This window comes from Equus caballus, chromosome 20 (assembly GCF_041296265.1).
Source record: "Equus caballus isolate H_3958 breed thoroughbred chromosome 20, TB-T2T, whole genome shotgun sequence".
NCBI classification, from domain to species: Eukaryota; Metazoa; Chordata; class Mammalia; order Perissodactyla; family Equidae; genus Equus; species Equus caballus.
The window spans coordinates 55,245,270-55,272,267 of record NC_091703.1 but is presented as its reverse complement, the minus strand read 5'-3'; the positions used below and the strand labels follow the sequence as shown (position 1 = coordinate 55,272,267).

The 26,998-nt window shown below is 35.5% G+C and overlaps 1 protein-coding gene across 1 annotated transcript in view; it reads right to left on the bottom strand.

Moving 5' to 3' along the window:
- The window catches only part of TINAG (tubulointerstitial nephritis antigen), an 88,362-nt gene that overhangs the window by 33,009 nt on the left and 28,355 nt on the right, over positions 1 to 26,998 (bottom strand). The window contains exons 7-9 of the mRNA XM_023625117.2: positions 24,785 to 24,965; positions 23,226 to 23,271; positions 19,681 to 19,804 (exon numbers count right to left, since the gene is read on the bottom strand). Of these exons, the coding sequence (XP_023480885.1) occupies positions 19,681 to 19,804; positions 23,226 to 23,271; positions 24,785 to 24,965 (351 nt within the window). The remainder of the gene's footprint in view (positions 1 to 19,680; positions 19,805 to 23,225; positions 23,272 to 24,784; positions 24,966 to 26,998) is intronic.

Below are 26,998 nucleotides of genomic sequence, written 5' to 3'. Positions count from 1 at the left end.
TATGAGGCCAGAATTATCCTCATACCAGAATCAAAGACACCACAGAAAAAGAAAATTACAGGCCAATATTCCTGGTAAACATAGATGTAAAAATCTTCAACAAAATATTAGCAAATCAAATACAACAATAAATTAAAAGGATCATACACCATAAACAAGTGGGATTTATCTCAGGGATGCAAGGGCAATTCAACATCCACAAATCAGTCAATGTGATACACCACATTAACAAAACAAAGGATATTACACGATCATTTCAATAGATGCAGTAAAAGCATTTGACAAAATTCAACATTCATTTATGATAAAAACTCTCAACAAAGGGCACATCGAGGGCATGTACCTCAACTTAGTAAAGGCCGTATATAACAAACCCACAGCTAATATTATACTCAATGGTGAAAAGCTGAAACTTTTTCTGTAAGATCAGGAACAAGACAAGGATGCCCACTATCCCCACTTTTATTCAATATAGAATTGGCAGTCCTAGCCACAGCAATTAGGCAAGAAAAAGAAGTAAAAGGCATCCAAATTGGAAAGGAAGAAGTAAAACTGTCACTCTTTGCAGATGATATGATAATATATAGAGAGAAAACCCTAGACTCCTTAGAACTCTTAGAACTAACACGTGAAATCGGTACAGCTGCAGGATACAAAATTAATATATGTAAATCAGTTATGCTTCTATACATTAATAACAAGCTCTCAGAAAGAAAAATTAAGAAAACAATCCCGTTTACAATTGCATCAAAAAGAATAAAATGCCTGGGAATAACTTCATCCAAGGAAGTGAAAGATTTGCATCTGAAAACTACAAGACGTTGATAAAAGAACCCGAAGACAACATAAATAAATGGAAAGATATATTGTGTCCATGGATTGGAAGACTAAATATTGTTCAAATGGCCATAATACCCAAAGCAACCTACAAATTCAATGCAATTCCTATCAAAATACCAGGGACATTTTTGACAGAAGAATCCTAAAATTTGTGTGGACCCACAAAATACTTCCAACAGTCAAAGGAATCTTGAGAAGGAAGAACAAAGCTGGAGGTGTTATGCTTCCTAATTTCAAACTATACAACAAAGCTACAGTAATCAAAGCAGTATGGTACTGGCACAAAAACAAATCAATGGAACAGAATAGAGAGCCCAGAAAAAAATCCATGCATATATGGTCATTTATGACAGAGGAGGCAAGAATACACAGGGGAAAAAAGACAGTCTTTTCAATAAATGGTATTGGGAAAACTGTACAGTTACATGCAAAAGAATGAAACTGGACCAACATTTTACACGATATGCAAAAATGCATTAAAAATGGATTAAATATTTGAATGTAAGACCTGAAACCATAAAACTCCTGGAAGAAAACATAGGCAGTAAACTCTTTGACATTAGTCTAGTAATATTTTTTTGGACCTGTTTCCTCTGGCAAGGGCAATAAAGACAAAAATAAACAAACGAGACTACAACAAACTAAAAAGCTTTTGCACAGTGAAGGAAACCATCGACAAAACAAAAAAAGCAACCTACTAAGGGGGAGAAGATATTTGCAAATCATGTATCTGATAAGAGGTCAATATCCAAAATATATGAAGAACTTATACAACTTAATGTCAAAAAAATGAACGACCCAATTAAACAACCTAGAGGGCCCTCTGGGCCCCTGCCCAGAGAACCTGAATAGATATTTTTCAAAGAAGACATACAGATGGCCAATAGGCACATGAAAAGATGTTCAACATCACTAATCATGATGGAAATGCAAATCAAAACCACAATGAGATATCACCTCATACTCCTTAGAATGGCTATTACCAAAAAGACAACAAGCATTGGCAAGGATGTGAAGAAAAGGGAACCCTCATGCACTGTTGATGTGAAAGTAAACTCGTGCAGCCACTATGGAAAACAGTATGGAGATTCCTCAAAAACTTAATAGAACTACCGTACGATCCAGCTACACCACTTCTGTGTATTTATCCAAAGAACAAGAAAATGCTAATTCAAAAAGATATATGCACCCTTATCTTCACTGTAGCATAATTCACAATAGCCAAGACTTGGAAACAATCTAAGTGCCCATCAACAGATGAATGAATAAAGATGTGGCATATATACACAATGGAATACTACTTAGCCATACAAAAAGATGAAATCTTGCCATTTGCAACAACACAGATAGACCTCAAGGGTATTATGCTAAGTGAAATAAGTCAGACAGCAGACAGAGAAAAACAGCTACCAGATAACTTCACTCGTATGTGAAAGATAAACAAACAAATGCATAGATAAGGAGAATAGATTGGTGGTTACCAGAGGGGAAGGAGGAGGGGAAAAGGCAAAAGGGGTAAAGGGGCACATATGCACGGTAATGGATGGGAACTAGACTTTTGGTGGTGTACATGACACAGTCTACACAGAAGCCAAAATATAATGATGGACAGCTGAAATTTACATAATATTATAAACCAATGCGACCTCAAAAAAAAAATGATGTGGTATATACACACAATGGAATATTATTCAGTCATAAACAAGAATGAAATCTCGCAATTTGTGAAACATGGATGGACCTAGAGCGTATCGTGCTAAGTGAAATAAGTCAGTCAGAGAAAGACAAATACCATATGATTTCACTTATATGTGGAATCTAATAAACAAAGTAAACAGAAACAGTCTCATAGATACAGAAAACAACTGGTAGTGCCAGAGGGGAGGGGAGTTGGGTGAAATAGGTGAAGCGAATTGAGATACAAATTTCAAGTTATAAAATAAGTAGTCATGTCAATGTAACATACAGTGTAGGGAATATAGTCGATAATATTGTAATAACTTTGTATGGTGACAGATGGTAACTAGAACTATCATGGTGATCATTTCGTAATGTATATAAATATTGAATCACGATGATGTATACCTGAAACTAATATGATATTGTAAGTCAATTATACTTTAATAAAAATAAAAAACAAAAGTAAGAAAAAAAAGCAATATTACAATCTAAAAAAGAAATAATCAATCTATCTTGATTCATGAACCACCACATAAAGATTAAACCCTGGAGGCATTCACCTTAAAGGAGGAAAAGAACGATGAAGCCTCTATTCCAGTTAGTGAGTTCTAGAAGTCCTGGACAATTTAATAAGCATGAAATAAGCTTTCGATTTTCTCTTAGGTTATTTTGATGTATACAACAGAATATTTTCTATACCTATCAATACACCAAAGTTAATTTCCTTTTCACATTTCACTAATTTGCTCTATTAATGTCATCTTTTTCACACAAAAATCAAGGTTTTTTATCTATTTCCTTCAAAAATGTCAAATCTATATTCTGTCTGAGTTTCTCCCAAGAAAATCAAGGAGTGGTGTTTAACTAGATGTCTTCACTAACAACCCAAGAAACTCAATTACACTTCTGGCACATAAAAGATATTTTATATTACCTAATTTTCTCTAAATTCTGCACTAAACAGTGTCTTGATACACTTTTAAGTGCTTTAGGAAAGTGTCAGCATTCAGAGGACTCAAATAATATCACTGAAGCTAAAATTTTCAATTAAATTCATCCAAACTTTGGAGAATATCAAATTACAGAACGTAATTCTTCCTTCCATCTCTCAGCAAAATTCATTCTGAAGTCAATTACCAACAGCAATGGTGGCTTTGCTTGAGAGACCTTGAAATAAAACTGCACAGCATTATAACTATATTATAATGTATAAATGTAAAATCTTTAAAAGTATTAGAAAACAAACATTGAGTCAATTTTTAAGAATTATTTCGATGATATCTCTTGTTTATTATACCCGTGATGGTTTTATTTTTCTTATAATCCAGTTCAGTTTTCTCATATAGGAAGTTTGGCTTTCATTCACAAGGAAGAGTCTGAATAACATTTACAATTTGAGAATGTCATGTAAAATTATTAACCTATTTTAAAGTGTTATAGATTTTTGGGGAAATATAGCAAATTTTAAAAGTTATTAAAGTATGTATCTAATTACAAATACAATTCAATTGGTTTCTACTTTTGATATTATTGCTAATAATTAACATTCACTGAACACTCCCATACAACAAGCACACGATTACTGTGCCTGCTGATCTCATTTATTCCTCACACTCTTTTATCCCCAGCTTAAAAAGGGCAAGACACAGCTAAATAAATGACTGCGATAGCGTTTTCATATAGATGTGTCTGACTTCAACACACGTACTTGTAACACTGTGCTGTGTCCCCGTGGTTCTTTATCAAACAAGATTAGTACTGAAGTGGTTCGATCTGGGGATGGTTCCGCAAGTGAGCAGCACGTAATCCCTGGAAAGTCTCTATCACTACGTCCTCTCCTTTCACACCAGGTTATTGGGTAGATAAAATCCATGGTCCTTTATAGATCTCAGATGGATAAAATATTTTAAGTTTGAAAAATCATCAATTCTTTAATCAATTTAATCAAATTATCATTTTAATACTTTTATTTTTCAAATTTACTATTGAAATAATACTAACTTGGTAACAAAAGTGAAATAAAATAACACTTTAGCAGCCAAATAGCTTCATCTTTGAAAGTTGGATTTAAGAAAGACATAAAGAGGGACCCAACCCGGTGGCACAGCATTTAAGATCTCATGCTCTGCTTTGGTCGCCCAGGGATCGCCAGTTCAGATCCCAGGTGCAGACCTACGAACCACTTGGCAAGCCATGCTGCGGCAGGCGTCCCACATATAAAGTAGAGGAAGATGAGCACGGATGCCAGCTGAGGGCCAAGTCTTCCTTAGCAAAAAAGAGGAGGACTGGCGGCAGATGTTAGCTCAGGGCTAATCTTCCTCAAAAAAAAACAGAAACACATAAAGAGGGGCTGACCCAGTGGTGTAGAGGTTAAGTTTGCAAGCTCTGCTTTGGTGGCCCAGGGTTTGTGGGTTTAGATCCCGGGTGCAGGTCTACACACCACTCATCAAGCCATGCTGTGGCAGCGTCCCACATATGAAAAAAGAGAGGAAGATTAGTACAGATGTTAGCTCAGCAACAATCTTCCTCAAGCAAAACAAGAGGAAGATTGGCAACAGATGTTAGCTCAGGGCCAATCTTCCTCATCAAAAAACAAAAGACATAAAGATTTTAGGATATAGAGAAGAGAAAAAAAGTATAACAAAATCTTTGAAAAATGGCATTTCTCTAAAGAAAAATAAATGCAGGGTACTTAATAATAGTCTTTAAAAAGTAAAAAAAGTTCACATTATCTTCTTTATGAATAAAACCTACAAGTTCTAATTTAAGTTGTTCTGAGTCTTTTTTTTTTTAATCTCATGGGGGAAAATAAACAAAAAAATAACTAGATAAATATTTTAAAAATAAGAGCATTGAAGCAATGCAAACACCACCTGCTATTAAAGTGAAAGAACTTGAATAACAGATAGGGAGTATTTTGAACAGGACACCCCAGAATCAAACCATAATAAATTTATATAGAAATTTAATAAGCAATACAAATGCATTACAAACAGTCAGGAGGGGCCGCTGATTCATTCTGTGGTCTTGGTGCTTTTAACTCAGAGTTTAGAGGAAAACAAATTAAATCATCACCACGCGTCATTCACCCAAATATCTTCCAGGTACATTTTTTACTTGATTACTTTAAAATTAGAACTTTAAAAATCTAGAATAAACGTTAAAGTACTTCCCAGGTCAAAGCCATTAAAAATAAATGTATAAAAGCCAACAATAAACGGGAGTTTAGTTGATATTGTAAAAGGTTCCAATGCATTATGAGCTCATACACATCAAGATGGTAAAGACTATTAGAACAATGAATAAAGGACAAGAACAAAGAGTTCATGTGAGGTGGAGGCAATGCAAACGAATAATTAATGGATTCACCTTTCTTCTAGGGTCATTTCCTACTCTCTTCCTCACTTGTGCCATCTCCAAGGCAGCTGCACACTCTTAGGTGAGGTCCCTCTCCTCTATGCTTGCATGCACTTTCATTACACCATTTCAAAACCAATGCACTTGCATCATCCGTTTATGGGGCTGTCTCCACTGCTAGACCATAAATACTGCAAAGCCAGGCAGGTGTATGTATGTATTTCCCAGGGCTCAGCTCTGCCACAGTGTGTCAGGGAAAGAAAGATTCCTTTTCCTTTTTGAGCGGTATTCAGTTTCTGCTACTTGCCTGCAGTAGAAATTGAGTAAAGGATCCAGTTTATTGAAATCCCATTTCTTTTCTTTAGTGACATTTTCTGATCTCAGATGTATCTCATCTCAAAGTAGAATGACTCAGAACTGGGATGCTGAACTGACCTGCTTGCAAATGTGAAAGAACTGTATTGGTTCCTTTACTGGGAACACCACTTCTCAGGATATAGGGTAGAGGGATGTCACATGGACACTTTGTGGAACTTTCACTGTAAGCCACACAGTGTTGCTGCAAAGACATGTAAGTTAATATAGAGATAATGGAGAAATGTGAGGGAAACTCAGAGACAGTGAAGTAGTCAGAGCCAGGCTAGGCTCCAGGATAAGGAAGCAAATTATCATTTAAACAGAAGGATGCCCCTCTGACTGGGCTCCTCTTAGTCTCATTTTTCACTAGATTCCTCCTGACTCTACACTCAACTCATTTAAGCTCCTTCCAATTCCTTAAATATGTCATATTCTCTCTCACTGTGAGATTGTGCATTCACTGCTCACTTTTTCTGGAACACGCTCTTCTCTTTCCATAGACCTTTGAGAATTCCTACTCACTCTCCTAAATTCCTACTAAACTCCACCTCTCCCTGGGAGTCTTCTCTGGCCCCAGAATTGGAGTTACGTGCCTTGCTCTGTGATGCACACCCTCAATATTCAGTGTAAATTCCTATCCTCTGTCCATCTCCACACTTATGACATTGTGTGTCAACACCCGCTTACTTCTCTCTCTCCTTCTCTCTTTCTCTTTCTCTTTCTCTCTTTCTCTTTCTCTTTCTTGATTTTTTTGAGGATAGGACCAGTATATTATTGGTATTTTTATTCTTAATGCCTAGAATGGTACTTGACATATATCATGTACTTAAAAAAAGTTTCTTTTTGAAAAATTAAGCCTGAAAAATTAATCTGTACAAACGTCTTTATGTACAGATTAAAGATATATGATCAAGCAAGTGAGAATAGAATTTTAGATTAAAAAAAAGATATATTTATTTTTACCCTAAAGAAATTTTTAGTAAACAAGAAAATATAGCAATTGTTTGAGAAAACCTAGGTGGTAAACAGACATTGAGTGAATCTTGACACTGGACCATCCTTGTTCATATATATGTATATGAATGTAGTATTGGTAGATATTTATTTCCAAGTCAGAAGGACCTGAAAAGTCATCTAAAACATTTTCAGTCTCTCATCTCTGGTGAAAGGAAACAATAATTCCAATCTTATAAGAATTTTTAAGTATAAAGATTGTGCAACAGTGCTCCTTCAGTGATTATGGATAGAGTTGGTACCAAATACATTTATTAATTTATTCAATCTTGCAGAGAAGATGCTCAAAGTTTCTCGATGAAGATTCTCTAAAAACAGAACACATATTCACAGAGTGTCTGGGAGATGGAGACCAAGTCAGCTGTTCACGAACTCAAAATTTGTGTCTTTGGCTTTTCCTTTAAAATGTATGCAAATCTGGAATTCTACTCCAAAATAGAGCGTTACTTGTTCTGATATTAAAATGTTCCTGCCAGATCTTTTACATTTCCCAGCCACCTTTGCAGTTGGGTGGAGCCATGTGAATTTCTAGCCAAAGGAATGCGAATGGAGCAATGAGTCCATTTCTGAGTCAAGACTTTATGAGAGGTGAATTTAAGAAGCCTTCCTCATCCTCTCCTTTGTTTTCCACAGGTTGAATGAGATCACAACACATGACCCTAAGAGATGGCAGAGGAACAAGGTAGAAAAGGCTTGGGGACCCTGAAACCACATGAAGGAGAGCCACTCAAAAGCTAGGATCACCAATCTTGAGCATTATTGAACAAGAAATAAACTTCTATTAAAATACTTGAACTGTTAAATATTTTGAGTCTATTTGTTGCAGTAGCTACTGTTATTCAAACCGGTGCACCCCCAACCCCCCGAAAGAAAGAACATTCTTTTAAGCATTTTGCAGTTGAAAGATACCCTAACACTCAAATTAAGTGTTTTTTTGTATTGTCTATACTAATTATCATACATTTATTTGCATCTTCTAAATAAGCGTAGTTGAAATGTTCATTGAACTGTCTTAGACTTTGCCATGCATTAAAAACCTCTAATTAAAACATCTGCTCAGAATTTATCAATTTGCCAGGAGTTAGACATAACATGGCATGAGAAAATTCAGGCTTAACGTTCAGCTGTTAATCAAAAAGGAAGAGAGAAAAAAAGATGAATGGAGAAAAACAAGTGGTGGAACCAATAAAGTTATGTAAAATAATTTGTAATGGCATTAAATAATAACTTATGCTTCTGGAATCCTTGTTATTTATGATATGTTTAGAAAATATGGAAAAAATATATTAGAGATGCAACTCTGAAGCATTATTTTTATACCCTCTTAGGTGGCAAGTATCTTTGGATAGATAAATGTAGATAGATAGATACATAGATACATAGATATCAAAGGTTAATGACTACAAAGTAGGCAATCAGTATTACCACATAATTAGGCACTAACATAGAAAATTACGGCTTTTAATCACTAACACTGTATTCATAATCTGTAAATATTACTTCTTTATTATTACTTGATTACTTCTCACAAATAATGATTAAAAAATCTAAAAGACAAGAAAAATAAATTAGAGAATCATAAAATCACTGAGATTAGAATTATTACAGCCTCTAGTCCATTGAATTTTCCATGTTCTCCATATCTATCAATCCTCTCTTTTCATCGGTTTTACTAAGCTTTCCAGCATTTTAGCCATACTTACATCAATTCTCATATCTTAACCTCCTTATTTTTCTGACTCTTCCTTGCACCCGTCTGGAAAACTCTCAGTCTTGGATGAACTCAAATACCCATTTCTCTTTTTGTACACCCAAGCAGCTGTCTACAACTGCAGACAGCACACACAAGAGGGCAGAATGGTACCATAAGCAATGTGTGGCAATCCCCTTAGTTCCTCTGAACAACTCCTCCTAAACATCTAGAGGACCATTGCAAACCATCACTATTCTCCTCAGATTTCAGATAATGCATCCTTTCCACCACCTCCTCTCAATACAGATAACCTTACCCTCTACTTCCTGGAGATGAAAAAAGAAGCAATGTGATAAGAATTTTCCTCAACTTGCCACTACCTTCAATGCTGGAACAGTTTCATCTAACCTCATCCTCTCTGCCTTCTCTCCTGATACAATGGAGTTGCTACTGGTCTCTCTCTAAGACCAATCTCTTCATATACTCTGGATCCCAACCCTTCCAGCTTTCCAGCTTTCTCAGAAATCTTAATACTACCGACTTTTTTTTTTCTAAACCTCTCTAGTCTCTCCTTCTCTTTCTTTGTAGATTCGTCATTTTCTACCTAGTCATTAAATACTGGTTTTCCCCATGGCTTAGTCTCAGTCTTTTTTTTTTCTTATTCTGTTCAGTCTCATCCATCCTCAATCCTTATCTCTCCTACACCTTGAGATTAGTATATCTACCTGTTTTATCTGACATATATCTGCATTTTTATGCATCAAAGACACCTCAAAATCATCAGGCTCCATAGCAAACTCTTTCGTCATCTCATTGTCCATGCTCTATTTCAAATCCACATCACATCTGCCAGCTTCTCTCCTTAAATATTTCTTGATCCACTCACGTGTCCCCAACTCTTACTAAGTCCAGACTTATCTTCTACTTGGATTACTACCATTTGTCTTTTTATTTCACCTTTTTATAGTCAAAGCAATCTTTAAAAAATACACAGAAAGTTCATGCCACCTTCCTATTTAAAACACTTCAGTGACTTTCCTTTGCCCTTAAGATCCTTAACCAAATACATAAAGTACTTGACTAAATTCTGTAAAATAGCCTGCCAGTCCTTTCCTTCTGAGATTCAGCAAGCACAACCTTGTTTGTGTTCATACAGTGTTTTGTATCCTTCTGACCATAGGTCTTTGACACAAGCTGTTCCCTTTGCCTGTTCCTAAACAACCCATAAATCTCAGCTCAGATTTTTCCTCTTCAGGAACATTTCTCAGCTCCTCAAGTCTAGATCGTGTATTGTATGCCCTCTTACCCCTTTCTACCTTGCCTTTGTAAAATGTATCATAACTTTACATTTTCATTCGCTTTTGTCTAATATCTAGTTTCACTGTGAGGGCAAGCACTGTTTTTCTTTTTTCTCACCATGTCTACTGCTCAGCACCGTACCAAGAATAACATGGGTCCTCTTCTAATATTTGTTGAATATATAGAAAAGGGAAACTTACAAATCATTCTATTTGTGCCCAATTTTAAGTCATATAATGGATTTACATCAAAGTTCACAGAAATCTCTGACTTGATTTTTTGATGACTCACTCAAACCAGATGTCTTCACAGTCACTTATTGGAAACATGCCCAATTTCCATCACTTGGAAGCATTTTTTATGTATTTTGGGATGTTCCATTTAATTTTTTAAAAACTGGCAATTATCATTCACAATCTTCTTGAAGACATCTTTGTTATTCTTTAACCTGTTCTTCTTGGACTGCTTTAATGTTTGCTTTCCTTTTGGCCTCCATATCATTATGGTTTGTGTCCTCTCTTTCTGAGTCACTAGTCAATATTTATAAGAAAAAAGTAGATACTGTTGACCCTAGACACACACACAAAAAGTTTAGCAGCAAAACTCTGGCCGTTTATGAAACAGATTTTACTTGCCTAAAAACTATACATCAATTAGTAGAATATAAATCTGATGAGGACCAGGATCTGTGTCTATTTTGTTCACTGACATATTCCTAAAATAGTACCTGGCACATATAGGTACTCAATAAACACTTGTTGAATAAACAAACTTTCACATAAAGCATCATTGAACAATGGCAAAAATATGTCCTAAACTACTTTATTATTCTTTTTTAGTGATATGTAGACTACATCCTTAATAAAATTCTCCCACAAGCAGGGATGACAACGTGAAGAAAAGTCAATGTTTGTCCCAATTATTCCCCTTAATTTTCTAAAATTTATAACTGCTATTTTTTTTCACTTGTGAGATTTAGTGGTGATTCCCGAGAATCATACACACAAGTAAACGGCATTAATGCACTAGTTTTATCATCTTGTGATTTAGGGATTAAAGAAATCTCAGAACCTTTGATGGACGGGAACACAAGATGAACTGTGATGGAGATGCAGATGTGGAACAGAATCACAACATAGAGAACATTGGCCAGGATGAAAATCTCAAACACCGTATTTTTTTATTTTAAGACACACTTATTTTTGCCCACATTTTAACATTTATAAAATTGAGATCCATCTAACAATCAATGGAGTTTATTAGTTTAATTGGTAATGTTTTCTTATTATTGGTATATAAAATAACGCTATGTCTCAAAATATATGGTATTTTTTATTCACTTAAATGCTTTCATAACTATAGTATTCATCATTGAAATGGACAGAGGTTTTGGAAAGAGAAAAGAAAGGAGTGAAATAAGATTATTAGGAGAAAAGAAAGATATTGTAAGTTTTTATCGACCTACCACAATCCTGTGCTTTAAATATGGAAATATATAGCTTTTATCACCTTGTGCTAGAATCAGTTGTGAATGTGTCTGCCTCATTCCCTACATTCCTTAAGAGCAGGACTGTGTATTAATCCCCTTCGTATCCCCAGTGCTGGCCACTTGGTAGACGTTTAAATTCTTTTGTTCAAATAAGTTAAATCTAATAGCTTTGTCTTCTACAGAATGGGCAGCAAATAGAATTTGTTGTGATAAATTTGTGAGGTACTTCATAGGAGTATATTAAGCTCTCTGATAAGGAACATTAACTTACTTGGGCTATTTGATTACTCTCCAATTCACTGATGCATTAATTTTCTGAATGCACTAATTACCAAATCAGGAATTACTAACGGAGAAATGAATTAAAATCTACTGCTCCAGGGCGCCTAACAATGCCCAGGTGGCCTAAAATATTTCTGAAAAATAAACATATTCTCCAAAAGTAATTTGCCTACTAACAGAATAGCCTTGTTTATTGTCACACATGTGAGGTACATTTATAAAGGCCTCAATTTTCTAGGAGTTTATAAAAGTGAACACATTACTGCAATTGACTCGCTAAGCATGGAAATCTACGAATGGTGTCAGAGTGATTAAATGTAAACACATTTATATCTTGTTCAACACCAGCGTGAACGAATTTAGTAGAGAGAAGAAAACATAACCAGCATGGCTAAATAGGTGGTAAAAATGATAAATGATCATTTCTAATAAACCAAGGAAGGTTCCACATCAAGGTTGAGTTCTCTGAATGATAAGGAAAATTATTTCAATCACTGAGTGTGTGGTGGGAAAATTTTCCCAAATGAAAGATGTCACTAGAGAAGACAAAAATTGGTCATGAAACGTACATAGGAAGGAGAGGTTTCAAAGGTATGGGACTGTCAAACCAAAGGGAAACGGAATGCAAATAGAGTTGAATTTCCAGTTACAGTGGCAGTATAAAGGCATTTTTATTCCGTTTGCCTTCCTGAAAAGTCAATAAACAATCAAGAATGGAAAAACAAAATAAAACAAATTTTAAAACCTCCATACCTTCTTTCCAACTTTAGTGAACCAAATAAACAGCCAGAATCCCAAATAACAACTTTGAGGAATAACAGAAAAACACATTTTGTCCTGTACCAAAGCAAGAGTAGATGCTGAGAAACAGTACTCACCTCAACTCTCCCCCTCCTCTCCAGATCTGAATAGGAAAATTTTCCCCTTAAAAGTATGTAGGACAGTTTAGAAATACCCCTCAAGATCTTCAGAGTGAGGACCATGAACAGGCCATGGCAATCGGACTATGTCACTCCCTTCCAGTACCACCTGTAGGAGGTCAGCTGAAGAAGAAACCACACAGGAAGCCCATTGGGCTGCTGAAGTCCTGGCCAACCCACCAGGGGAGATGATTGACAGATGGAGTGAGGTTAAGCAAAACAGAAAGGCAAAGAGTAGTCCATGGCAGCAAAGAGACCTACAAGGGATTTATTGTGAGTCCCACCAAACTCTCCAGGCTGTGAACCAAGGACAGAATTGATCTAGTGAGCATGGGCCCAAGAAGCACAAACCAATCAAAGCTGAGGAGTGCCTCAGCTCTCTCCTCCAACTTCTCTTCCCTCTATTTTTTAACCAATGTCTGCCCTGTTTAAAGATGAGTATCAAACAAGAACTATCATAGAGCATGTTTTTTAAAAAAAATCATTTTTTAAGAGAAAAAGCATTAAGTGTATTATAGATTATTGTATTAATAATACAATATTGTATTAATAATAACAAGGTGGTTTGGCTACATCAGTGAGTAATAGCGACACCCGCTTTCATAGAGCTTCGTTCTAGTAGAAGAGACAGACAATACATAATCATCATAAAAAGCTCATTAAATTAAACAGCACATTATAAAGTGCTAATTGCTATGACAAAGATTTTTTAAAAATAGATGAAGGAAGAAGGATCAGAAGTGCTGGAGGAGAGGGCAGGTAGCAGCATTAAATTGGACAGTCAGGGAAGCTCCACTGAGAAGGAGAGATCTGAGCAAAGATTCGATGGAAGCACAGAAACTAAGAAATCAGAAGTCTGATAAAGAACATTTCAGGCAGAGGGAAAGATCCTGAGGTGTGGGTTTTCGAAACATGAAAGGACTACCAGAGCAGGATCAAGAGGTACAATGAATAGAAATCGAGAGCAGAAGGTTGATGGGGGTGCAGGCAGGCAGATGGAGAGGCCTCAGATCACGCAGGCCTTTGTAGGCCACTGTAAGGACATTGGTTTTTACTCTGAGGGAAACGGGAAAGTATTGTAGGGTTTTCAGCAAAGGGGCGACAAGATCTGAGCAATCTTCCAAAAGGAATGCCCTGGTTTCTCTGTTGAGAATAGACTCTCAAGGATAAAGGTAAATGCAGAAAGACCTGTTAGAAGCTACTTCAGTAATCCAAGTACAAAATAATGAGGAATGGTGGTTCAGGCAGGGGTGGTGGCAATTCAGGTAGTGACAAGTGGTTGGATTCTGGATGTAAGTTGAAAGCCAACAGAGTTTCTGACATTGAAAGTGAATTGTGAGGAAAGGAATAAGATAATTCCAAGGTTTGCAGTCAGAGTATATGAAAGGACAATGTTGTCGTCAGCTAAGATGGAAAACGTTGATGCTGTTCAGGATTTCAGTTTTGGAAGTGCTGAATTTGAGCCAACTATTAGGTATCTAGGTGGGGATGTCAAGTAGGTCATGGAATGTATGAGTCTGGAGTTCAGAAGAAAGACCTGGGCTGGAGACATAAATTCAGCTGGTGTCCAGTTTAGATGGCACTGAAAGCCAGGATGAGCTCAGGGATCGATGAATTCACCAGAGAATAAGTGGGAATAGAAGGGAGAAAAGGACCAAGAACTGAGGCTGGGACACTCGAACATTAACAAGCATAGAAATACAGGGAAAGAAAAAAGAATAGCAAAGAATACTGAAAAGTCACAGCCAGTAAGGAAAAACCAGAAGGAAGAGATGAGCAGGTCTGGATATTGACTGATGAGCAATGTGGAAGTCACTGATAATCTTTAAGTAAATATTTTTATGAAGAGGAGGGGGGAAATGAAAAAGTGATTGGAGAGGTTTAAGAAAAAAATGGGCAGAGAAGAACTGAAGAAAGTGAGGTCAGACAAATCTTGTGAGGAAGTTGCTGCAAGGAGAGAACGCAAATGGAAGGTGGAGGAAGCGGAGTCAAGAGAAAGTTGGGTTTTTTTGTTTTTTGTGGTTTTTCATAATATCTGAAAAATAATGGCATGTTTATATGGTGGTAGAAATAAAAACTACAGAGAAGAAAAGGAAAAAAATGCTTCTGCATGTTCTTGAATCATGGAGAAGGATTGTGGACTACACTATAGCAAGAGGGATTTAGATAGGAGCTCAGATGGTTCATCTATGGAAGAAATGGAAAGAAAGAGTATGAGGGAGTGCACGCTGATAGTTGCACGTGTGACACTGGGAGTTGTTTTCTGATTGCTTTAATCTTTTCGGTAAAATAGAATTCAAGGTTATCAGCTAAGAGCACAAAGGTGGAGGTATTGAGGATTCAAGAAAAAGGGAAAAGTTTTGAGATAATCACTTGAGGAGTGTGACAGTGAGCAGAATAGGAATTCAGAATATGACTGCCTGGTAGTATTAAATAACTACTTGAAATTTGTGGTTATCAATTACAGTGAAACCAGCATAGTTATGAATTTTTTCTCGCTGTGTTCAGATGCACAGCTGTAGGTACAAAAGAAGCTGGTTGGAATTTAACCAGAGCTGAGATTTTGCTAAGCTATGATGAATTGAACAAGGGCAGAGGAATCCAGGGTATGTAGGAGTGGCTATAATGATTTGCCATGGAATTTTGACGAAATAAGGAAAGGACTGTGGGCATCGAGGAGAAGAGGGGCAGTTAAACGGGGGTCAGATTGAATGGCAAATTCATTAGTAGAATGTATGGGGCTGAAAGATTATTGAGGTCAGAGTAGTGGAGTGAGTGGACTGGAAAGAGAGGAAGTAATGGTGAAATGCGTAGATTTGAGATTAAATATTTTAAAAGATACATGAAGAATATACAGTTCAAAAGGAATTATTCAAGGTAACTGGAGAAGTCAGACATGGACTCACAGAAATTACAGACATGATTTCTCTAAATATAGCTCAAAGAAGACCTTGAAAGGCAATCAAAATAAACAAATGGGTCTATGTCAAACTAAAAAGCTTCTGCACAGCAGAGGAAACCATCAACAAAACTAAAAGGCAACCTAACAATTTGTAGAAGATATTTGCAAATCACACATCTAATAAGGAGTTAATATTCAAAATATATAAAGAACTCACACAACTGAACAACAAAAAAAGAAACAACCCAATTAAAAAATGGGCAGAGGATCTGAACAAATATTTTTCCAAAGAAGACATACAGATGGCCAATAGGCACATGAAAAGATGTTCAACATCACTAATTATTAGGGAAACGCAACTTAAAACTACAACAAAGTATTACCTCACATCCATCAGAATGCCTGTTATTAAAAAGATAAGAATAACAAGTATTGGAATGGAGGTGGAGAAAAGGGAACCCTCGTAAAACTGCTGGTAGGAATGGAAACTGGTGCAGCCACTATGGAAAGCAGTATAGAGATTCCTCAAAAAACAAAGAATAGAACTACCACACGATCCAGCTATTCCACTTCTGGGTATTTATCCAAAGACCACAAAAACATTAATTCACAAAGATATATGCAGCCCTATGTTCATTGCAGCATTGTTCACAATAGCCATGACTTGGAAACAACCTAAGTGCTCATCAACAGATGCATGGATAAAGAAGATGAGATACATATAGTGTATATATATAGTGTGGTATATATAGGCAATGGAATACTACTCAGCCATAAAAAAGGATGAAATCTTGCAATTTGCAATAACATGGATGGACCTCGAGGGCCTTATGCTAAGCAAAATAAAACAGATGGAAAAGCCAAATGCCTTTTGATTTCACACATATGTGGAAGATGAAACAACAACAATAACAAACACATAGATACAAAGATTAGATTCGTGGTTACCAGAGGGGAAGGGGAAAGGGACAAGAGTAAAAGGGGTAAAAGGGCACAAGAGCATAGTGATGGATGTCAACTAAACTTTGAGTGGTGAACACGATGTAGTCTACACAAATCGAAATATAATTATGTATGCCTGAAATTTATATAATGTCATAAACCAATGTTACTTCAAGTAAAAGTTAAGGAAAAAAAAAAGAAAGACAATCTAAAGAAAAGGAAGAGAAAAAATAAAAACATTTCAGAGGTGAGAGCCATTTGGAGAATGAACACCCAATACAACTAATGGTCAGATACATGGAAAAAGCAGAGAAAATCATACACAATGAAATGATTAAAAAATTATAATATAAACATTGTTAAAAAGATAATAGGAGATATAGAATATCCAGCATATGTATAATATGTAGAAAAGTAAATATATTCAATTCAAAGACAAAAAAAAATTAACATGAGTATTCAAGTAGAAAAAAGTCATGTCACTTGTAAGGAGACAAAAGCATCTAGTTGGCCAGAGATTTTTCTGCAGGAAAACTCAATGTCAGAAACTCTGGAACCACATCCACCAAGTTCTAAAGGTTCTATAGTCTCAGATTTTTATACCTAATAAAGTTATTCTTGAATTGAAAGAGAACAGTTTCTCAAATGTGCAAGAAATTAGGGACTACAGGCATGAAGAGCCCTTCCTGATAAAATAAAGAATTACTGGAAAATAAAATTCACCCAACAAAATAATTAATAAAGATTAAACTCAAGGACAGAAAAGACTAAAGATATTTGCTTATCATTGACTCCATCAATATACAATAAAGTATAAACAGCTATGGATATTTGGGTTTCAGATCAGAATGCAAATTTTGTAATCCTTTAATATATAAAAATAATAATATTACCAACAAATATGTATGAGAGGAGGAGAGGTGGGAAGAAGTATAAAAATGATAAAATTTCTCATCTTGTCTATTAATAAATCAAGAGATATAATCTGAAATTGAAATATGTAGCTAAAAATGGACTATTACTCCAATTTCTAAATCTTTTAACATATTTTTTTCTGAAGTGTAAAAGATTCTTTTAGGAATTAGCATTTCCTGTGTTGAAGAATCCACAATAACCTCATTTCACATTATTTTATTAAATTCAAGCACAATTAACCTGAATATTAGCATTTTTAAATGACATCCAATATTGTCTTTCTATTTTCATCTAACTTTTCATCAACAGAGAGAGAGAGACAGACTTTTTACCTGACATGCTTTTCACCAAATGTTAATAATGATTTGGGAAGATTATTAGGATTTGGGATTTTTTTTTTTAATGTCTTCTTTCTAGGTCATGAATTTTTGTGAGCATATATGCATTTTATATGAATTTAGTGAGCTTGTATGCATTTTATTTTAAAAATGGTACTTTTTAAAAGACTAAAATAAAGCAAGCACCTTCTTCCATATAACCTAAAATTTTAGAGTAATGTGAAACTATCTTAGGCCTCTCAAGATGAGCGATCCTGAGTAATCGGAACTATACAGAATAAACCTATTAAAATGGAAGAGCGAAATACTCAGTGTTTGAAGGAATATTGAGAAACTGGCATTCTTATATACTGCTAACAAAAATTTTAGCAAAATTTTTCTTGTCATAAAAGTTTTAGTACTTCAGTCTCTCAATTTCCCATGAAATATATTTAGTTATGTATTTAGCCACCTTTCTCTGTAGCTATATATCTAGGAGAAATATGAAAATACTTCAAACTTTCGGGAGAGGTTATCTCTGGATGGTGAAGCTATCTTTACATTTTTTTCCATCTGTAGTTTTTCAATATCCTACATTAATATGAAATACCATATATTTCAATTCTAAGATGCACATATTTTCACATCCCTGAAATCAAGACAAGTCATAAAATCAGTAGTATCTCAGATTCAATGAAATGTGGTAATTTTGTAACTGAAATATTAGACTATTTAAAATAAAACAGGGATGATGATTAAAGAGACTTTACAGAGGATAACTTGTCTATGTACCTTAGAATTGACTCAGAGAGTTCCAAAGATTAGTAAGGAGAAGGTAACAACTTGGCTGTAGCTGAGGTTGTTTTCATGTAGGCTCAAACAAATGTAAGCAGGAGGGACACGTTCAGTAGGAATGAAATTGTTTACCATAATAGGCAAGATGAGAAAAGTGAGGATTTTGAACAGAAACAAAAAAAATACCCCAAACACCTTCTCTGCAGCACTCCGTTTGAATTGGAGTGAGACGCTATGAGAAAGAGCTTGAAGACTGAGCAGCGTCAGAATGAAATTGAACAGGCACTGGGGAAAGTCTGGATGACCATACTCTCTGAATGGGGTCTATTTGTGAAATGATTTGTTCTTGAAATGCAACCAATTTTGAACCTGTTTCTTGCCCTGTAGAACTGAATGTATTTTACTTGCAAATTTGATAAATGTAATTTCCATGGTTCTCACATGAATATAAAAAATAATCATACATTCAATTAAAGGTGACCCTACCCTCTTTTCTTGCTTAATCTCTACCATTTTTAATTTCATCCACAACCGTCTCCCCAAATGCTTATACACTTTGAGTTTGTACCCTTCCCTTGATTATGTCATATGTAGAATTTATTCCAATAACGTGTTTCCCTTGCCCTTAGAACAGATTCTTATGACACAAACACAAATAAGTGAGACACAGGAAATGATCTACTTCCCCAGAATACTGAGTTACTGTTTAACAGGATTTTTAAATAATCATGAATAGTGTCAAGGCTTAGATAATTTTTAATCTGTATGAGAATCTCTCATACCAAGGGGAATTCTGGTACCTAAATGCACTGCATACACTTATTTTCAGTTTCATTTTCCAAAAACGTTAAATGAAGATTTTTAAGAAATTGCCTTACCCAGCAAGTTTGATGGCATGTGTCCGAAGCTTTCGATACTTTTCTGGTTCTTCATGTGTGCTGGTAACATGTCTATATATCCCTTTCTTATAATGGAAGAAATCATCGTGGACTTGCATTATGGCTAAAATAAAATCCAACAAGACAAATGGCATGGTTTTAAACAGTTATCTTTTAAAACCTCCAGAAAGCCTCTCAGAACAGTCGGTTGGTAAATTGCCAGGAGTAGAATCTAAGAAGGAATTTTGCAATTCGGTCTAATTTTCTTTCCTACTAATTTAATTGACTGCAATATTTTCTTGTTCTCTTATAAAAACACCCTTAGTTATTTTGAATATCACTTAAGTACACAATATACCTTTAAATGGCCATCTATTCTAAATTGACAGAAGCACTATTACCAGGAACGGAGCCCCTTGCCACAAAGACCCGCTACACTTGGCTAGTGATTGCTATTTCTCCATTAACCTTGGGCTTCACCACAAGCCTCTTAAAATTCCAATTAAGCTACTCGCAAACAGTGAAGCTAGCAAACTGGGCTTACGGTAATTGTCCTTAATCCTTAGAAGTAAATGCAAACCTTCCCTTGGTGAGTTTGAATAAAAAGCAAACCCTTGGCAAAGGAATACTCTGACAAGATTTCATCCTTTCAGCTCTGCAGAGCTAAGCCAATGTTGTATTCTTTAGAAAGTAAGAGTTGGTACTTTATAAAGCTCTCTATTCCCTCACCCAGATTTCTTCTTTTCTGCATTGTGTGCTGCTTTGTTGAAGGGCTTGGGCAATTCAGGGTGAAGACTCTAAACTCTTCTAGAAGACGTGAAGTGAAAATATTTTCAACTGGGACTAGATAAGTATACCTTGATAACTGTGTGCAGTGCTTCTCTATCTTAGTTTGATATGCATTTTAAATAAAATAAGAACTAAGGTCACTAGCATTTGATAGATCCTAAAATGAAGTTCCTACTCCAAAATCAAATATGACTTTTAATATTCCACGTCTTATTTCATTTTGTAGTGTTCCATGTCTTTTCTGATGCTGCTCATATATACTCAAAAGAGGTTAAATCTTCTTTAGCTACTTTAAAACACATTCCCGTGGGATTTTAAGAATTTATATAACTGTACTCTATGCAGATCTCGGCTTTTGTTCTCTCTCCAGCACCTAAACTTATTTTTAATTCCATAGATTTCAGAAGAATGCACACACTGTTGTTTATTCAGCGTTCTATTGCCTTTGACATTCCTTTGTACTGAGAGAGGAGGAAAACGCTGTATGTTAGCCCAAGCAACAACGTGCAAACAATCACGTTGCATTGACAGCAAGATGAGTCAACCAGCACTTATAAAAATGTGAAGACATCACTACTGGTTTTTCTCTTCTACAGAACCGTTGGCTCCTTTAGCTCTTCTCTGCTCTCTCTAAGCACCGTGAATAAAATATACTCTTCATTGCTGAAAGACTGCCAACTAAAGGAACATGAGGGAGACGCCATCACAACTAACTTGAAGGTGGCTCCTTCCTTCAATTTCTGATAGCAGAACAGACTTGAGGAACCCATAAAAATGTGACCATATAAGCTACTGTAGTGCAATCTTACTTTTGAGAAACTGCAGCCAACTTATTACCCAGAACTCTAACAGGCATGAGGGCAGGCTGGAGCCACGTTGCTCAGAGCTCTCTTTCTGACAGCTCAACTAGCAGGAGAAAGATTCTCAACAAACATTTCTTAGATAGATGCTGAATAATTTGGATTTCAACAGCATTATTTTCTAATTTTATCTCTTTATTTTTGATTCATTTTATGAATTCATGAACATCTAAGTATTTGACCATAAAATAAACCTAAATTGCTCTCCATTTTGAATAATTTTGATCCAAATATCTTTTGACTGATTAAAGAGGGAGAAACTTAAAACACTAACACAAAAGATTTGAAGATGCAGAGAGGTTCGATAACTTGCCCAAGGTCATTTAAGTAGCAGATGCCAAAGTTGGAATTTTGAATTCAGCCTTGAGTTCAAATGCCTGTGCTATTTGTCACATAAAGTCCACTTAATGAATCACAGATTTAAATTACACATGAATTCCTCGCTCTTATAACAGCCAAACAAAAATCACACAACTGTAAGGAGAAAAAAAAATCTCTTCTTTGTTTCAGGTTTCATGTAAGTTCCTCAGATTTTTAAAATTAAATTCGGGTCATGTTTAGTATAAGCTTTGCTTTCTCATAAATGTTAGGTAGTGATAACGACCAATAAAAATTCTTCCAACACAGTTTTTAAATCCATGGTTTCTCTAGATGTTGAGCCAATACTACTTAGGTCTGTCTTCAGAAAAACAAAACAAACACTGGCCAATAGTTCTTTAGGTATATATCAAATGCTTGAAATTTAATTTTGGTTTATTTAAATTTATTTGGTTGATTTGAATTTATTTGGCTTATTCCACTGCATTGATAATATATTTTGGGTATTGCAGTGTTCACAACCTGAATTTCCATTTAGGCTTCACTGGATTTGCTCTTCCCTGGACTTCAAGGCAATGTTTAGTACAGGGAATACATGCTCTGGACTGATCTTTATCCAGGCCATTGGTGCAAAATACAATTCAATAAGTCAGCAGAGAAACTATGTATCAGAGATGATATCTTAAAAATCAAAGTCAATATACAGTAAGCCAGTATATTATTTTCTTATTTACTGCTAGTTTACTATCCATAATACATTTACAAAACTGATCAAAATAGAAAGCCCTTTATACAACACAAAAATCATACTGGCTTATTTGATTTATTCTGAGCTTATAGGAAAAGGAAAATATCTACTTTGTTTCTACTGCTAAACTTTGATTTTTTTTTCAATCCATTACCTAATCCCTTTAACTGAAGATGAGAAAATTTCTAACAATGCGTATGATTCTTTTTTTTTTTTTTAAAGATTGGCACCTGAGTTAACAACTGTTGCCAATCTTTTTTTTTTTCTGCTTTTTCTTGCCAAATCCACCAGTACATAGTTGCATATTTTAGTTGTGGGTCCTTCTAGTTGTGGCATGTGGGATGCCGCCTCAGCATGGCCGGATGGGTGGTGCCATGTTCACGCCCAGGATCTGAACTAGTGAAACCCTGGGCTGCCAAAGCGGAGCACACGAACTTAACCACTCCACCATGGGGGCGGCCCTTATGTATAATTCTTAAATATGACTGAACAATTAAATGAGCTCCATCAGTTAGCATTTCATATTTGACTGTCTATTTGGTCCATGATCACTTTGGAAAGACTTACCAGACTTTCATCAAATGTGTCATTAATATTTAAGAATTCAATTTATGAATGAGTCTATCTTCTTAAGATAAAAAGGAACCTAATGAAGTTATTAGGTGAGCATATCTCCCATTATTGCACTAATCTTAGAACTATTGAATCTTACAAATACTCTAAAAGTCAAAATTTTCTCTCCTTTATTATGCTCCATTTTTGTGAGCTAAAATGTAATGATGTTTATTAAAGGAACAAATAAAGCACAACAATATTTCATTCAAGCTTACCTTGAACTGGTCCATTTTGCATGATTTCTTTCATTATCTCAGTTTCCTGGAAGGAAAAATATCAATAAGCATCATTCTTGTTATCAGAGTATAAAACTATTGTCTGGCTTATAATGTTAGGTATTGTACAATCGGTTTAGGAGTTATCAATCCAAGGTGCCTTGACCACTTGCAATTTGCTCTTAATCATGCTTTGAAATACTCACATGTGAAATGCTGCACTGATGAAGTTTGCTAAAAACAAGATGCACCCATTTATTTCATTGACTTTTACCACTGATAATTTTGGAATGGAGAGGAAATATAATGACATTTTATGGTCATAAAGAAAAAATAATGAAGTGAAAATCGTTTTATCAGTGGAGATGAGTGTCAGCTCCATTCTTTTGATCACAAGACTGATTCTAGATGATTGTTTAGTGAAGTTTAGTGTAGTTTTAGCATACAAATATTTCTATGTTGCCACCCAACATATAATGCAGGTGTTAGTAAGGAGGCAGGTCATTCATTCATTCATTCATCCATGCACATTGATCACAGGGTATATACCAGAAACTAGGTAGAAACAAACATTAACCCTGAACCTACCCTCAAGGTATTTACATTTTGGTGGAGTAGACAGACAGTAACACTACTAATTGCATTACGATATGATAAATTCAATTACAGAGACAAGCACAAAGTACCACGGATGCAAACAAGAAAGGAAAATTAATTCTGCCTAGGAGTCAAGAAAATTTCACAGACAAGATGAAGTTCTGACCTGGGCCTTGACGCATATGTGGGATTTTACCAGTGGAAATAGGTTGGGATAAGAATCTGTGTCAGAGGAATCTGGCTAAGTAGAGAAGCATGGAAGGACATGGTGTATGTAGGGAGCAGACAGTAGTCATATGTATCAGGACATTGTGGGCAGGTGGAGGGGGTAGATGCTGGCAGGACATGAGACTGTAAAAGCATTCGGCCAGATCCAAATCACGAAAGGCCTGTATGTCACAGTAAGAATACTGGACTGTTTTCTGCAGGTAATTGGAAGCCACAAAAAGTTCAGATATTCTGAAAGTGAGAAGACTGGGTAACACCGATCTGATGAAGGAAAATTTGCCTGGGCTTTTAATATGACAAACTAGAATCCGAAGGAGTCGTTTTCCCATTATGGCAATGTCTGTTTCAATTATTTCGTGGAATAAAGCAAAGGATTGACGAAATGACCTACTAACACAAGAAAACTCAGTGAAAAAGGGGTTTTTTAGCTTTTATTTATCAAATATATATATATAAATATATATACAAAACATAATTTTAAATTCTATTTCTGTGGGCATTTTCAAATTTAAACCAATCGCTCATTCTGCTAATCTTACAAAGATCAGAAATCATACCCAAACTGAAGTCTTTAATGGACACTTTAAGAATATCAAAAAATTATACCTGGCAACATAGCATTATTTTAGAATATAATAGTTTTAAGTAGTTTTTAAATAGGTAGTTTTAATAACAGCACAGCTGCATATTTTTTACAAAGTCAACCATTGTTAACTCTTGTCACTTGGACTTACGTTGGAAGAGACTCTGTATGGAGGAGAACACTGGTAGATCCTATTAGATTTCTCGATGTTGTTGGGACATGGCTTTGTGGCATGCCGTTTGCCCCGCCCATCAGACCTACTTGCCATGGCACAGTCATTATTGGTAGCATTTTGGTCCTTGAAAAGTGGATAACATGCATGGGATACCAGTCTATGAGGAATAAGCAGAGAAGTAAAGGTAATACTTAGGAAAATGCCATAATATCTTATGTATATGTAATTTTACTGAATTAAACATTCACAAATTATTCTGGTTACTTATATGAGCAACCTTCGAAATGTTGACTGACTCCAACAAGTAGCTCAATGACATTACACTCCCTGCCCCCTACTTATTTCTTCATTACAATTTTAATAATCCTGCTTCAATCCACTTTAATAAATAATTCTACCTACAGTGTAGAATTTCCTTAAGATGAAAAGTGACCATCAATCAAATCTGTGTTAATGTTAGCAGGGGAAGGACTCCTCCATTCTGCAGCTATAATTATAAAGTAGAAGAGCCAAATTTGATGTGAAAAAGACAATAAATTTTACTATACCCAGATAGAGTGTTCTGAAAAATTATTTAAGTTTTAGAATGAAGGGTGTTTTTTTCCCTTTTATTAAGTTATAGATATCTTCTCATAAGCTTTCAATTATTATATGTTTGTACTTCATGATGTTTTGGGAGAAATGGTATACACTAATATAATACTAACAGTTAAACTAGAAAGCTATCAGATGTATACATTATACAAAAAGTAAAGAGAATAATTTTGATTTCTGATTCTGAAACTGAACATAGAAAAGTACAAATGATTTGGCTCCAAATCTAACATAATTCATTGAATATAGAAGCATACAGTAAAGAAAATAAAACAATGGAATTGGTTTCATTGATATTGAATGTTGAACGGGCCATTGACGTATCCAATAAGATTCGTTCAAGAAAGATCAATAGTGTCCAACAGAGTAAGAGAATCTGAATAAGGAGCATGATGAAAGCAAAGCCATTCAAAACACTAAACACTTCAAAAAAAAGTCTTGCATTAAATATGTTGCTTTGGGATAATTTGTATTGCAAACTGAATTGTGTGTCTCCCTCCACCCCCCAATTCATACATTGAAGCCTTAACTCCCAAAGTAATGGCAATTGGAGACAGGGCCTTTGGGAGATAATTAGCTTTAAATGTGATCTTGAGGGTGGCGCCCTCGTGATGACATGAGTGCCCTTATGAGAAGAGGAAACTAGAGCGCTCTCTCTGCCTGTGAGGACACAGAGAGAAGGCAAGCCAGGAAAAGGGCTCTCATCAGGAACCGAATTGGCTAACACCTTGATCTTGTTCTTCTCAGCCTCCAGAACTGTGAGAAATCAGTGCCTATTGCTCGAGCCACCCAGTCTTTGGTATTTTGTTATGTTAACCAGAGCAGACTAACACAATGAGATTTAATTGGGTCTTAATAATTTATATTTTTAAGCTTCTAAAGGGCTTTAATTTTTATCATTGCACAAAACAGAAGCCAATGAATCACTATTACACCAGGAAAGTATCAGCCCAAGTGATTCTTTCTAAGCACCACCTTATTAGGCAAAAACTTGTGAAAAAAAGTTTTTAAGAAATGTATTGCCACCCATCAATATCTGACACTCACTCTTTCATACTATCTAACTATTCTATAGGAGACCCCCAGCACTCAGTGGATTAGAGCAATATTTATGTATACTACTGGTTATCTTCTGCAGCTTCCTTAGCTGAATAACTCAGCTGTTAAGTAGATTAGCTCTTATAACAGACACAAGGATGTGTGCCTATCAGAGAGTGTCCTACGTGAGAGTAAGGAAATGTAACTTGCCTTTTCTCATCAGACGGGATGGGGACAATTAAGGATATTGATGAGCTGAGGCACCTATAAATTACTTCTTTATTTTACTCATCTTAATCCAATTTTAGCTGTCTTTATCTGTTCATCTATCTGAGTTACTGAAAGACTCAACAAGGGTTCAGCAACATTAATTGCTCTATTCCCTCCACGGGAACTCAGTAGAACTATCTGGCTCAGAGATCAAGAGGACAATGCGTAGTTGAGTCTTCCTATTAATTTAGCTGGGAATGTGTATGTTCTTCAAATAATTGTTTCCAATAGTTTATAATCTCAGTAGATACTAAATATAGTATATATTTAAATACAGTATACATTTAT